Source organism: Odocoileus virginianus, chromosome 15 (genome assembly GCF_023699985.2).
Source record: "Odocoileus virginianus isolate 20LAN1187 ecotype Illinois chromosome 15, Ovbor_1.2, whole genome shotgun sequence".
Taxonomy (NCBI): Eukaryota; Metazoa; Chordata; class Mammalia; order Artiodactyla; family Cervidae; genus Odocoileus; species Odocoileus virginianus.
In genome coordinates this window covers 65,721,140-65,736,424 of record NC_069688.1, presented here as the reverse complement: position 1 = coordinate 65,736,424, position 15,285 = coordinate 65,721,140, and the positions used below count along the sequence as shown (strand labels likewise).

At 47.1% G+C, this 15,285-nt stretch overlaps 1 protein-coding gene across 8 annotated transcripts in view; it reads right to left on the bottom strand.

Moving 5' to 3' along the window:
• The window catches only part of COL14A1 (collagen type XIV alpha 1 chain), a 232,282-nt gene that overhangs the window by 164,234 nt on the left and 52,763 nt on the right, over positions 1 to 15,285 (bottom strand). For all 8 annotated transcript variants that reach the window (XM_070477487.1, XM_070477492.1, XM_070477489.1 and 5 more), the window contains exons 6-9: positions 14,459 to 14,614; positions 13,349 to 13,468; positions 11,318 to 11,482; positions 6,981 to 7,142 (exon numbers count right to left, since the gene is read on the bottom strand). In XM_070477487.1, coding sequence (XP_070333588.1) covers positions 6,981 to 7,142; positions 11,318 to 11,482; positions 13,349 to 13,468; positions 14,459 to 14,614 — 603 coding nt within the window. The remainder of the gene's footprint in view (positions 1 to 6,980; positions 7,143 to 11,317; positions 11,483 to 13,348; positions 13,469 to 14,458; positions 14,615 to 15,285) is intronic.

Genomic DNA, 15,285 nt, shown 5'->3' with positions numbered 1-15,285 from the left:
CGTAAGAGAAAACAATGATAGAATCTTTCTCCAGTGATTAAGTGAGATATTATATAAGAAATGATTAAATCAACCACTGGCATATAAGCATTAGGCATTTTATTACATGTATCACATATGCCACTGAGCTCCAACTATATGCCAAAAAATATGCTGGGAACTGTAGATCGAATAGAGAGCAAAGGGTTTGTAGAGAATGGTTCAGGGAGAAAGAGTATGAGGAGAGAGAAAGAAAATTAAAATTATAATGCATTTATATTTTTAAAAAGTGGTAAAATACCATGTCTGCAATGCTGAACTTTAACTACCTTCTTTTTTTTCCCAGAGTGATTAAACTATTTTTATTTTTAAAAATTTTTTGGAGTGCATTTGATTTACAATGTTCTGTTAATTTCAGGTGTGTGGCAGGGGAGGGAAAAAATGATTCTAATATCTATATTAGACTATTATATAATTATATATAGTATATTATATAAGTATTACTTTAATATTTATATGGAATATAAGGAAGCATAATAGCAAAAACAATTTGTAAAAAAGATAATCAAATGAGAGAACTCAGTCTATTCAATCTCAAGACTTATTATATAGCTACAGTGAATCACGACTGCATGGTACTGGAACAGGGTTAGACACATAAATAAACGGAACCATAAAGAACCCAGACTTAAACACACACAAATCTGCCCGACTTCTGCCTGACAAAGCCACAGAGTAATTCAAAAGCAGAAAAGCAACCTGCTTAGCAAGAAGTGCTAGAACCTTAAACTAAACTCCAAATCCTTTACAAAGAATTTTTAAATGTCAAATATAAAACTTTCTGAAAAAATAAAAAAAGGAAACTCTTTGGGATTTAAGGTCAGGTAAAGAGTTCGTGACATTGTACAGGAGACAGGGATCAAGACCATCTCTATGGAAAAGAAATGCAAAAAAGCAAAATGGCTGTCTGAGGAGGCCTTACAAATAGCTGTAAAACGAAGAGAAGTGAAAAGCAAAGGAGGAAAGGAAAGAATAGCCAGGAGAAATAAGAAAGCCTTCCTCAGCAATCAATGCAAAGAAATAGAGAAAAACAACAGAATGGGAAAGACTAGAGATCTCTTCAAGAAAATTAGAGATGCCAAGGGAGCATTCCATGCAAAGATGGGCTCGATAAAGGACAGAAATGGTATGGACCTAACAGAAGCAGGAGATATTAAGAAGAGGTGGCAAGAATACACAGAAGAACTACACAAAAAAGATCTTCATGACCCAGATAATCATGATGGTGTGATCACTCACCTAGAGCCAGACATCCTGGAGTGTGAAGTGAAGTGGGCCTTTGAAAGCATCACTAAGAACAAAGCTAGTGGAAGTGATGGAATTCCAGTTGAGCTATTTCAAATCCTGAAAGATGAAGCCATGAAGGTGCTGCACTCAATATACCAGCAAATTTGGAAAACTCGGCAGTGGCCATAGGACTGGAAAAGGTCAGTTTTCATTCCAATCCCATAGAAAGGCAATGCCAAAGAATGCTCAAACTACCACACAATTGCACTCATCTCACAAACTAGTAAAGTAATGCTCAAAATTCTCCAAGCCAGGCTTCAGCAATACATGAACCATGAACTTCCAGATGGTCAAGCTGGTTTTAGAAAAGGCAGAGGAACAGAGATCAAATTGTCAACATCCGCTGGATCATCGAAAAGCAAGAGTTCCAGAAAAACATCTATTTCTGCTTTATTTACTATGCAAAAGCCTTTGACTGTGTGGATCACAATAAACTGTGGAAAATTCTGAAAGAGATGGGCATACCAGACCACCTGACCTGCCTCTTGAGAAACCTGTATGCAGGTCAGGAAGCAACAGTTAGAACTGGACATGGAACAACAGACTGGTTCCAAATAGGAAAAGGAGTATGTCAAGGCTGTATATTGTCACCCTGCTTGTTTAACTTCTATGCAGAGTACATCATGAGAAACGCTGGGCTGGAAGAAGCACAAGCTAGAATCAAGATTGCTGGGAGAAATATCAATAACCTCAGATATGCAGATGACACCACCCTTATGGCAGAAAGTGAAGAGGAACTAAAAAGCCTCTTGATGAAAGTGTAAAAGGAGAGTGAAAAAGTTGGCTTAAAGCTCAACATTCAGAAAACTAAGATCATGGCACCTGGTCCCATCACTTCATGGCAGATAGATGGGGAAACAGTGGCTGATTTTATTTTTGGGGCTCCAAAATCACTGTAGATGGTGATTTCAGCCATGAAATTAAAAGATGCTTACTCCTTGGAAGGAAAGTTATGACCAACCTAGACAACATATTAAAAAGCAGAGACATTACTTTGCCAACAAAGGTCCGTCTGGTCAAGGCTATGGTTTTTCCAGTGGTCATGTATGGATGTGAGAGTTGGACTATAAAGAAAGCTGAGCGCCGAAGAATTGATGCTTTGGAACTGTGGTGTTGGAGAAGACTCTTGAGAGTCCCTTGGACTGCAAGGAGATCCAACCAGTCCATCCTGAAGGAGATCAGTCCTGGGTGTTCATTGGAAGGACTGATGCTGAAGCTGAAACTCCAATACTTTGGCCACCTGATGTAAAGAACTGACTCATTGGAAAAGACCCTGATGCTGGGAGGGATTGGGGGCAGGAGGAGAAGGGGACAACAGAGGATGAGATGGCTGGATGGCATCACTGACTCTATGGACATGAGTTTGAGTAAACTCTGGGAGTTGGTGATGGACAGGGAGGCCTGGCGAGCTGAGATTCATGGGGTCGCAAAGAGTCAGACATGACTGAGCGACTGAACTGAACTGAAAGAGTTCTTAGACTTGATACCAAAAGCACTAATCCTAAAATGAAAAACTGATAAAGTGAACCTCATCAAAATTAAAAACTTCTGTTCTGCAAATGACCTTGTTAAAAAGATAAAAAAGGCAAGCTACAAATTGGCAGAAAATATTAACAAACCACCTAAGAATGGACTATCACCTTCCCTGGTGGCTCAGACAGTAAAGAATCTGCCTGCTAGGCAGGAGACCTCAGTTCGATCCATGAGACAGGAAACCCCTGGAGAAGGGAGTGGCTGCCCCCTGCAGTATTCTTGCCTGGAGAATCCCAGGGACAGGGAGCCTGGCGGGCTACAGGCCATGGGATCGCAAAGAGTTGGACACGACTGAGTGTCTAACACACTTATTATTAACAAACCACATATCTACACATATCTAACAACGGATTATTATCTAGAATATAAAGAATTCTGAAATCTCCAAAGTTAAAAACTAGCACAAAAAAATACACCCCAAAAGTGAGTCCAATTAGAAAGTGGGCAAAAGATATGACCAGACATTGCAGGATATACAGAGGCATAACAGCACGTGAAATATGCGTTAACACATGATGCAGAATGCAGAAAAATACTGATGAACCTGTTTGCAGGGAAGACATGGAGACACGGACGTAGAGAACGGACTTGTGGACACAGTGGGCAAGGGAGAGGGTGGGACTGCTGGAGAGAGTAGTGGCCCCAGCACCCCCGGGGTGAGACAGGGCTGGTGAGGAGCTGCATCAGGAGCCCCAGCACACCCCCGGGGTGAGACAGGGCAGGGGAGGAGCTGCATCAGGAGCCCCAGCACACCCCCGGGGTGAGACAGGGCAGGGGAGGAACTGCATCAGGAGCCCCAGCACACCCCCGGGGTGAGACAGGGCAGGGGAGGAGCTGCATCAGGAGCCCCAGCACACACCCGGGGTGAGACAGGGCTGGTGAAGAGCTGCATCAGGAGCCCCAGCACACCCCCGGGGTGAGACAGGGCAGGGGAAGAGCTGCATCAGGAGCCCCAGCACACCCCCGGGGTGAGACAGGGCTGGTGAGGAGCTGCATCAGGAGCCCCAGCACACACCCGGGGTGAGACAGGGCAGGGGAAGAGCTGCATCAGGAGCCCCAGCACACACCCGGGGTGAGACAGGGCAGGGGAGGAGCTGCATCAGGAGCCCCAGCACACACCCGGGGTGAGACAGGGCTGGTGAGGAGCTGCATCAGGAGCCCCAGCACACACCCGGGGTGAGACAGGGCAGGGGAAGAGCTGCATCAGGAGCCCCAGCACACACCCGGGGTGAGACAGGGCAGGGGAAGAGCTGCATCAGGAGCCCCAGCACACACCGAGGTGAGACAGGGCTGGTGAGGAGCTGCATCAGGAGCCCCAGCACACACCCGGGGTGAGACAGGGCAGGGGAGGAGCTGCATCAGGAGCCCCAGCATACCCCCGGGGTGAGACAGGGCTGGTGAGGAGCTGCATCAGGAGCCCCAGCACACACCCGGGGTGAGACAGGGCAGGGGAGGAGCTGCATCAGGAGCCCCAGCACACACCGGGGTGAGACAGGGCTGGTGAGGAGCTGCATCAGGAGCCCCAGCACACACCCGGGGTGAGACAGGGCTGGTGAGGAGCTGCATCAGGAGCCCCAGCACACACCCGGGGTGAGACAGGGCAGGGGAGGAGCTGCATCAGGAGCCCCAGCACACCCCCGGGGTGAGACAGGGCAGGGGAGGAGCTGCATCAGGAGCCCCAGCATACCCCCGGGGTGAGACAGGGCAGGGGAAGAGCTGCTGACCGTGAGCCCCAGCACCCCCGGGGTGAGACAGGGCTGGGGAGGAGCTGCATCAGGAGCCCCAGCACACCCCCGGGGTGAGACAGGGCTGGTGAGGAGCTGCATCAGGAGCCCCAGCACACACCCGGGGTGAGACAGGGCAGGGGAGGAGCTGTCTGGGCCCCTGACGACCTGGAGGGCGGGGAGGCCAGAGGTCAGGGCGGAGATGTGAGCACAGCCGTGGCTGACTTGGCTGCTGTATGGCAGAAACCAACGCAAAGTGCTGCAGGAATTTTACAAACATTTGAATCTTGAAAAAGAGGGGAAAAGCGTGGGAAAGATGTTCAGCTTCATTAGCCATCAGGAAAATGAACGTTAAAACCACAGTGAGGGTGCACTCCACACCTGTCAGAGTGCCCAAAATAAAAAACAGTGGCAGCAGGCGTTAGTGACAGGCATAGAGACGGGACCGCTTAGGCGGTGCTCGTGGCAGTGCCGAGCACTACAGCTTCAGTGAGGACGGTCTGCAGTCTCTTAGGCTGAACTACACTACACACGTAATGTGACGAAGCAGTCGCCCTCCTGGGCCTCATCCCAGAAAAATGAAAACTTATGTTCATACAAGAACCTACACGTGAATGTTCATACCAGCTTTTTTTTTTTTTTTTGGTAACAGCCAAAAATGGAATGAACTCAGATGTCTTTCACTGTGTGAATGGTTAAGCAAACTGCGGTGCATCCATAACATGAAACATGATGCAGCAATAAAAACAACAGCTACTGACACATGCCACAGCCTGGATGAACCTCCAGGAAATCACCCTGAGTGAAAAACACCAGTTCCCAAAGTTTACATACTACGTAATTCCATTTATTGAACATTTCCAAAATGACAAGTATATAGAGATGGAGAACAGATTTGTGCTGGCCAGAGGTTAGGAAGAGGTTGGGGCAGGGAGGGAATATAGCTGGAGGAGGACAATAAAAGTGATACTGCGACAGGAACGTTCTGGGTCTTGACTCGACCAATGTGAACTTCCTGCCTGTGACATCATACTGTGGCTTTGTAATGTGTCACCATTGAGAGAAACAGTAAGATATCACAACCTCTTTCTACATTATTTCTTACAACTTCATGGAAAGAAAGAAAGAAAGTGAAGTTGCTCAGTCGTGTCTGACTCTCTGCAACACCATGGACTGTAGCCTACCAGGCTCCCCCGTCGATGGAATTTTTCAGGTAAGAGTACTGGAGTGGGTTGCCATTTCCTTCTCCAGGGGATCTTCCTGACCCAGGGATCAAACCCGGGTCTTCCGAATTGCAGGCAGACACTTTACTATCTGAGCCACCAGGGAAGTCCCTACAACTTCATGTGGATGTTCAGTTATGTCAAACTCCAACATTCAATTAAAAACAATAAAACATGATGGTCACGCCAGGAGAAATATCAATAACCTCAGACATGCAGATGACACCACCCTTATGGCAGAAAGTGAAGAACTAAAGAGCCTCTTGATGAAAGTGAAAAAGGAGAGTGAAAAAGTTGGCTTAAAGCTCAACTTTCAGAAAACTAAGATCATGGCATCCAGTCACATCACTTCATGGCAAATAGATGGGGAAACAGTGGAAACAGTGGCAGATTTTATTTTGGGGGGCTCCAAAATCACTGCAGATGGTGATTGCAGCCATGAAATTAAAAGCTGCTTACTCCTTGGAAGGAAAGTTATGACCAACCTAGACAACATATTGAAAAGCAGAGACATTACTTTGCCAACAAAGGTCCGTCTGGTCAAGGCTATGGTTTTTCCAGTGGTCATGTATGGATGTGAGAGTTGGACTATAAAGAAAGCTGAGTGCTGAAGGATTAATGCCTTTGAACTGTGGTGTTGGAGAAGACTCTTGAGAGTCCCTTGGACTGCAAGGAGATCCAGCCGGTCCATCCTAAAGGAGATCAGTCCTGGGTGTTCATTGGAAGGACTGATGCTGAAGCTGAAACTCCAATACTTTGGCCACCTGATGTGAAGAACTGATTCATTTGAAAAGACCCTGATGCTGGGAAAGATTGAGGGCAGGAGGAGAAGGGGACGACAGAGGATGAGATGGCTGGATGGCATCACCGACTTGATGGACATGAGTTTGGGTAAACTCTGGGAGTTGGTGATGGACAGGGAGGCCTCCGTGCTGCGGTTCATGGGGTTGCAGAGTTGGACACGACTGAGCGACTGAATTGAACATGCAACAGCACGGGAACAACTATCCAGGGATTTAAAGTACCCCCCCCCCCCAGCCCCCCGTAAATCCCCTTGTCTGCTCTGATGATCCGGGAGCGTGGAAGCACACTGCGCTGCTCGGAAAGTCAGCGTGAGGAAGGGACAGGCCGTTCACTGCCCAGAGGGACGCCCCGTGGGCAGAGGCTCACCTACCCTTGATCTCGCGGTCCTGCTCCTCCACCCTGGAGCACACGGTCCTCGTGAGGCTCTCCACAACCGTGTGCATCAGGTCAAACTCGGCCACGTTGTACACGTGCGTGCTGTCCGGCTCAGAGGCGATCTCCTGCAGCTCCTTCTCGTCCGCGTTTTTCACGCCTGTCGTTGGGGACAACAGGGAGGGTCCTGACGGCCAAGCCCGAGGCGCGGCCGGGATCCTCCTGGTGATGGGTGCTCCGCCCTGCGACCCGCCGGTCCCCACCCGGCCAAAGCGCCTTTCTCGCCAGACGGACGTCTCCTGGCAGACTGTTTCTTAAAAGTCCCTTTCAAACTCATTTTTAAATGATTAAATCTTTTTTTTTTTTTTCCCATTTTTTTGGACAGGGACACATGCTTTACTTACTTACTTAGTTACTTTTGGCTGTGTTGGGCCTCCGTTGCTGCAGGCGGGCTTCCCCCGGGGGGCAGAGCGGAGCCCGGGCCCGAGCGGTACACGGGCTTCCCCTGGCGGGGAGAGCGGAGCCCAGGCCCGAGGGGTACACGGGCTTCCCCTGGGGGGGAGAGCGGAGCTGGCCCGATGGGTACACGGGCTTCCCCTGGGGGGGAGAGCGGAGCCCGGGCCCGAGGGGCACACGGGCTTCCCCTGGCGGGGAGAGCGGAGCCCGGGCCCGAGGGGCACACGGGCTTCCCCTGGCGGGGAGAGCGGAGCCCGGGCCCGAGGGGCACACGGGCTTCCCCTGGCGGGGAGAGCGGAGCCCGGGCCCGAGGGGCACACGGGCTTCCCCTGGCGGGGAGAGCGGAGCCCGGGCCCGAGGGGTACACGGGCTTCCCCTGGGGGGGAGAGCGGAGCCCGGGCCCGAGGGGCACACGGGCTTCCCCTGGCGGGGAGAGCGGAGCCCAGGCCCGAGGGGTACACGGGCTTCCCCTGGGGGGGAGAGCGGAGCCGGCCCGATGGGTACACGGGCTTCCCCTGGGGGGGGAGAGCGGAGCCCGGGCCCGAGGGGCACACGGGCTTCCCCTGGCGGGGAGAGCGGAGCCCGGGCCCGAGGGGTACACGGGCTTCCCCTGGGGGGGAGAGCGGAGCCCGGGCCCGAGGGGCACACGGGCTTCCCCTGGCGGGGAGAGCGGAGCCCAGGCCCGAGGGGTACACGGGCTTCCCCTGGGGGGGAGAGCGGAGCCGGCCCGATGGGTACACGGGCTTCCCCTGGGGGGGGAGAGCGGAGCCCGGGCCCGAGGGGTACACGGGCTTCCCCTGGCGGGGAGAGCGGAGCCCGGGCCCGAGGGGTACACGGGCTTCCCCTGGGGGGGGAGAGCGGAGCCCGGGCCCGAGGGGTACACGGGCTTCCCCTGGGGGGGGAGAGCGGAGCCCGGGCCCGAGGGGTACACGGGCTTCCCCGGGCGGGGAGAGCGGAGCCCGGGCCCGAGGGGTACACGGGCTTCCCCTGGGGGGGAGAGCGGAGCCCGGGCCCGAGCGGTACACGGGCTTCCCCTGGGGGGGAGAGCGGAGCCCGGGCCCGAGGGGCACACGGGCTTCCCCTGGCGGGGAGAGCGGAGCCCGGGCCCGAGGGGCACACGGGCTTCCCCTGGCGGGGAGAGCGGAGCCCGGGCCCGAGGGGTACACGGGCTTCCCCTGGGGGGGAGAGCGGAGCCCGGCCCGAGGGGTACACGGGCTTCCCCGGGCGGGGCTGCACCTGGTGCCCAGGCTCCAGGCTGAGGGCTCCAGGGTTTGCAGCGCCGGTCAGTGCTAGAGGCGTGCGGAATCTTCCCTGACCGGGGATCAAACCCGTGTCCCCCGCACGCAGGTGGATTCTTATCCACTGCGCCCCCAGGGAAGTCCCCAGGTGACTAAGTCTTAACTTTCTTCAGTCCATCCTGAGCTTCCCTGGGGGCTCAGATGGTAAAGAATCTGCCTGCAATGCGGGAGGCCCGGGTTTGGAGGATGTATTGATGAAACTGACTTCTGTCTTTCATAACTGTTGTAGAAGCAGTAGGAATTAAACCAGTACTCTACACTATCAGAACCTCAGGCTTAAATTTCTATAAACATTCGCTTCCTTAAACTGAGACAGAAAATCCTTGTCCTTCATGGAACTTTCGGTCTATCACAGCTGTGGTTGCTAACATTAAAGTGTGCTTCCCACGCCCCAGGCACGGCAGTGTTTTCCGTAGAGTAACACATTTAATCCTCACGGTCAGTCCTGTGAGTTGGGCGTCACTGTTTCTCCCATTTTACAGATAAGTAAGCTGATAAGAGGTTAATTCACTTGCTCAAGGAAACACAGCCAGTAAATATACAGCAAGGGTTCCACTCAGGCAATCTGGATCCTAAGCCATATGCCCGTAATATCATCTCAAGCTACACCTCAGAAGATGACACATTTCACCGCTGAAATTAGAAAAAGGGGGAGACTTCCCCTGTAGTCCTCTAGCCTTGCAGTGCCAGGGATGTCAGGTCAATCCCTGGACGGGGAAATAAGAGCCCATATTCCACGGGGGTTGCCCAAAATTTAAAATAAGTAAATAAAATAGTCAATTGATAAAAAATTTTAAATTTAAAAAAATTTTTTAAAAAATGAAAAAGACACAAGGTTGGGTTTCATGAGTGTAAATGTAGATTTCTCTTCTCCAGGAGAAGGAACATTTCTTTAAAAATCCTTGTCACTGCAATTATCTACGGATGTTAAAAAGAGGTAAGAGGGAAGCAAGGAAGAGAGATTACCTGAGGCAACAGTAATTACTTCTTAGATGCCTGGCTGTGTGCCACTTGATTTATCTGACAGCTTCAACAGACTGAGCAGCAAAGCGTCAATTGTTTCTGAACTATTTGCTTTGGGAGGTTATAAGAAAATGAATACTACTGATTTCCAGGTAATTCCCAGGGAAAAAGAGAGGAAAAGTCCAAATCACAACTGAATGAGTTCACTTTAACTCATCCATTCATTGTTAACGAGACCACAGAATGGAGAGTAAACACATAAATTAATCCCCTATTAGTGGAAGTCTTCCATAGGGATTGTTGTTGTTGAACAAAAGTACAGCAAAGTTAAAAATAAAAATTAACTCAAATCTCCCTGATGTTCCTTGACTGAAGGACTCCTACCGTAGCTTCTCAAAGGCACTGTTGGATCTGTGTCTACAATAACAAAGTTACGCCACACATGCTGAAGCGATGAGCGTAATGTAAGTAATACTTTTCATGGCATTCAGTTAAAACCAAGTCTGGATTCATTTAAGAATATTCTAGAGATGATAAGCCCCAAATCCCTCTCTCTCTCACCTTTCCAAACAAAACAGTTTCCCTGTTGTAAAGAGCATGGAAAAGTGAGGAAATGGTCATCATGACTTGGAAGGCATTTATTTTGGAAGGATTTATCTTGTTCATCTGTATGCTCCATCACCCACCACAATGCCTGCCATCCAGCAAATAAGCAAATACTCCTCCAATTAAACAGTCTATGAACCACACTTTGAGTGACAAATCTAGAAAGCAGTCAGAGGAATTGTTTCTATTTTTTTTTGCCCAGTCTCTACTAAATAGAAGGCCTTCCTATCACCAAAGACAACGTAAACAATTTAATCAAGAGCAAAGCTGCAGCAACTAAATATCACGCAGTCACTCTGCGTGTATGCCATCTGTATTCTCCCTACACACCTATACTTACAAAGGGTTATTTTCAAAGAAATAATACTGCACATCTACAACTCTGTGCTTTCTTCGCTACAAGACTCAATGCCTTGACTGCTTTCTCTCTACACTATCAGAAGAGATAGCTATTAAATGATTTGAAAGACAAAAGTCTTGACTAGTTAAAGGGTAACAATTACGGACCTAACCTTTGCACTTCATGCTTTTCACAACACTTCATGTGTGGTGTCTCAACCTAGAGATTCTCACACGGTAAGATCCTTAGTTCCACCACTTCCATTTTTAATGTGAGGTCGTCAGACTCAGACCACGAGACTGGTTATGAGTAGAGCCGATGGGGGGGCGGGGGGAGGGATGAACTGGGAGAGTCACAGACACGCATATACACAACAGACAGCTCATAAGGATCTCCCGGAGACAGGGGGCTCTGCTCAATACGCCGTAAGACCTACCTGGGGAAAGGATCTAAACAGCAGTGGATAGATATGCGTGTGTAACTGGTTCACTTCACTGCACACAAGAAACTAACACAGCCTGTAAATCAACTAAACACCATTACAGTTTTTTTAAAAGACTCGAGAGCGCTCAGGTCTCTTGGCTCTCACTGAAGTGCATTTGCATTATATATAGTTTTAAGTGGTTGTGTGTCCATGTCCGTTATTCTAACAGGACCATAGTTAACACGTACCTATGGCAAAGAGCTCTACACCAGACTCACGAAGGTTTCTGGATGGTGGAATAATATCATCTTGGGACTTTCCATCTGTGATTAAAATGCCAATTTTGGACACTCCAGTCCTTGCTCCTGCTTCCGGTTTAAAACTGTTTTCAAAAATGTAATTCAAAGCAAGACCTAGGAGAAAACATGAAAAAGTAAAGACAAGCCAACCTTTTCAAATAAAAAACCTTTCAGTTCTCCAAAACTAGCCACTAGATGAGAAGAAGAGCTTTATTAGACGTGAACTTCCATCTTCATTTCCACAGCGAACTATTCTTTGACGAATCTGATGAAACACTGAAATCACCAAAACAGAGGTGATAAAAATTCTGAATACTGCATCATTTCAGAAACTAGCATTTATAAAGAACAGCGGATTCCTATACAATGAATGTTGACAGACGTGCATACAAGAAATCTACACCTTGGGGCTTCCTTGGTGGTCTTCTGGTTAAGACTTCCAATGCAGGGGGTGTGAGTTTGATCCCTGGTTGGGGAACTAAGACCCTACATGCCACATGACACAGCCAAAAAACCAAATCAATAAAAATTAAATTAAAAAAAAAATCTAAACCTCTATAATTTACAACGAAGCAAGAATACCCTCACAGAAGCAACTGTCCCAAATATTATGGCTACACTTTCCATTTTGTTCATAGTGATCTAAAGAAACCACAGATTCTCTGCCTTATAGGGGAAGAAGGGGAGATATAAAATGGTAATTGAACTCCTGACTTTTCAGTGTGACATTCTATACCCCTCAAATGTAAGAAATGCTGAATAATGTTATGCAGTTTGTGCTTAATACATTTTTGTTGTATTAACAAAAAACTTGTTAGACTAAGCCTCAAACTGGCAAAGTAATGATCACGATTTCAGTGGTTTATTTAAAATTCAATGACAGCATCTCTATTGTTTAAACTGAGCATCCATATTGTGGGTCTATAGAAGGAAATAGCTTGTAAGGGTTAAAATGTGTGATAAAGCCTTGGGGTTGAAAGTGAAAGTGAAAGTCACTCAGTTGTGTCTGACTCTTTGTGACCCCATAGACTACACAGTCCATGGAATTCTCCAGGCCAGAATACTGGAGTGGGTAGCCTTTCCCTCCTCCAGGGGATCTTCCCAACCTAGGGACTGAACCCAGGTCTCCGGCACTGCAGGCGGGTTCTCTACCAGCTGAGCCACAGGGCAAGCCCTTGGGTTGGGCCGTGGATAACTGCAATATAAAGGCTCTTACATTACAGTCGTTCCTCGGTATCCACAGGGGGTGGGTTCTAGGACCCCCACGACACCCAAACCCACAGATGCCCAGGTCCCTTATGTAAACTGATGTAGTATCTGCATACAACCTACGTGCATCCTCGCATTCATTCTGAGCCATCTCTAGATTACTTATCATAACTGATACAATATAAATGCTATGTAAATAGTTGCCAGCATGTGACAAATCCAAGGTTTGCTTTTAGGAACTTTCTGGAACTTTTTACCCACACATTTCTGATCCCTGATTGGTCAAAGCTGCAGATGCTAAGGGCTGACTATACTCATTTATCAAAAAAGCTGGTGAGCCAAAGCTCCATAAATATTTTCATGATAACTATTGATTGCAGAGTAAGGGCAAAGAAATTATCTTCCCTGAAAATTTAGGTAGAAATGTGTTCTTATTTAATTGACAGGGTGACTGGAGGAGAAAGTGGGTGAAAAAAGAAAGGAAAATTAATTGAAAAAGGTTAAGACAGCTACTAAGGCTGTCAGCATCGAGGACTGCTGGGTACTCTTCCAGCTAAACCAAGCCCTTCCTGGGACATCACATTTGTAGCGCACAAGGAATGAGGTGTCTGCATGTAACTGCTAATGTCAGTTTGAGAAAAGAGCCATCTAAAACCTGTAAATGCTAGCTCGCTTTAAAAATACTATGCTAAGACACACACAGTGACGAAGTAATAAAACTGTTCTTTGGCAAGACATGCTGCCAAAAATGTGGACTAGACAAAAACATACCTGTCAGTGTATTTCCTCCCTTGTACGGTAGGTTTCGGACAGCTTCTATCACCTCCTCTTTTGTGTTAAAGGCATTCAAGTGCCATTCTATTCTGGGGTCACCGCTATACTGAGCCAGACCTGGAAAGAGAGATGAGAGAGCCCACCCAGAAATGATGGGTTACTCGAAGGTCCAGTGGACCATTCAAGAGACTAAAATGATGCAGGGCCTAATTTTTTTTGGGGGGGTGGGGGGCAGGAGTGGCTAAGTTTTGCAACATTTTTTTCTCTGCCTCCCTGAAAAATTTCAAAGTGAGTTCCTGATGTCAATTTAAAGAATTTTCAACATATCTGGAGGCTGATGGAATGTATATATTTTCCAGACATCTAGAAGTAGGCACCCAATCAGGTACTTAGAATTTTTTAAAAGTCTGATCATGTTTGTACATAAAAAGTCTAGATTCATTTAATTTTTTTTATTGAGGTAATATTGATACCAGCTTATACAACCTCATACAAGCTTCATGGATGACATTATATTTTGACTTCTGTATACACTATAGTGTTTGTATTTTGTTTTTATTCCCACAGAAAAGAGTTTCCTTAAGGGCTCTTTAGAGAAGTGAAACTAGGAAACTTTATATAATAAAATGGATATATTTCTCAAAGATTTACAACTTTTTTGTTGTTTTTTACCACAGCAAGAATTTGGCAAAAATTATCTCACACAATAAAACTTTTTCCAGTTGTTGATTAAACATTTCACTGGATTCAATTGCTTTTTAAATAAAAGAAAACTTTTACCTGATAAATTCTTAAACTAATAGTAACTTTTAAATTATTATTTAAAATTATTATTACTAATAATAAAATAATAATAATTATTATTATAGAAGATTTTGGCTTTCCAGAAAAATTGAAATATGATCTAATTAATTGAGTGACATTGTGACAGCAAAAATTAGTAGAAATAAATATTTATTGATGCAAACTTGCCCTTCTCGGAACATTCCTATAGTTAAACCTAAAATTCTGAAAAACATTTGGTAGAGAATCTTTGAAATTTCTTAAGAAGCTTCCCGGTGGTTTCACACTAGGAGCCGATGCTGTTAATTTTAAAAAAAGATGCACCAATTCGTGTTTTCTCGGAGCCCACGTCGAATGCTGTAACCAGGTTTTCCAAAAAAGATCGAACCAGTCTGAAGTTGAATCTTCCAATACTCCATGAGCCATCAACCAGGATTACAATATCAGCAATAGCCGGTGTTTGACAGAAAAATTTCACTTCTGCAAAGTATAGACCAAAAAAGCACCTATGTTACTGTTGGAACTTTTAAAAGAATGAATCTATTTTAATGTCTTTCAGGTAACTTGGTGCTAACAATACAATAAAGTTCCTATTAAAGCAACCATATTTTTATGACCCTTCTTTTAAATGCATTTTCACCAGGGGAGAAAAAAAACATGGTAATACCTGGCAACCGAGCCAATGTTCTGGAAATAGTTAGCAAACACTGGCAGGTTCACGGCACGCTGGCAGCTCGAGCCTTCTGCATATTTGAAAAAGCAGTGTGTGTGCAAAAGCATCCAGCTTTGGGTTTTAGTGTGCAGATTCTTTCCAGGAAAGATCTCAGCAACACCCTTGCAGGAGGGTCAGCGGGGATGGGAAGGCAGCCAGGAAGCAGAGCGCGACTCTCCGGCTCTGATAAGTCTGAGCGAGAGGAAGCGATAAGAGAAGAAAACACGGGCTTCCTGGATTCAAGAAAAAGTCAGGGCCGTTTAATCTCAGAAAGACACGCAGACTTGTGCTAAAATAGGAAGGGTTTGGGGAAGAAGAAAGTTGGAAAAGAGCCCAAGAATTTCCCCCAATTCAAATCCTTTCACATATTGTGTCCATGTGACTGTAAGATTTTATCCCTAGAAGTCATTTCAGTAATTCATTTACTTAAATCAAGCTT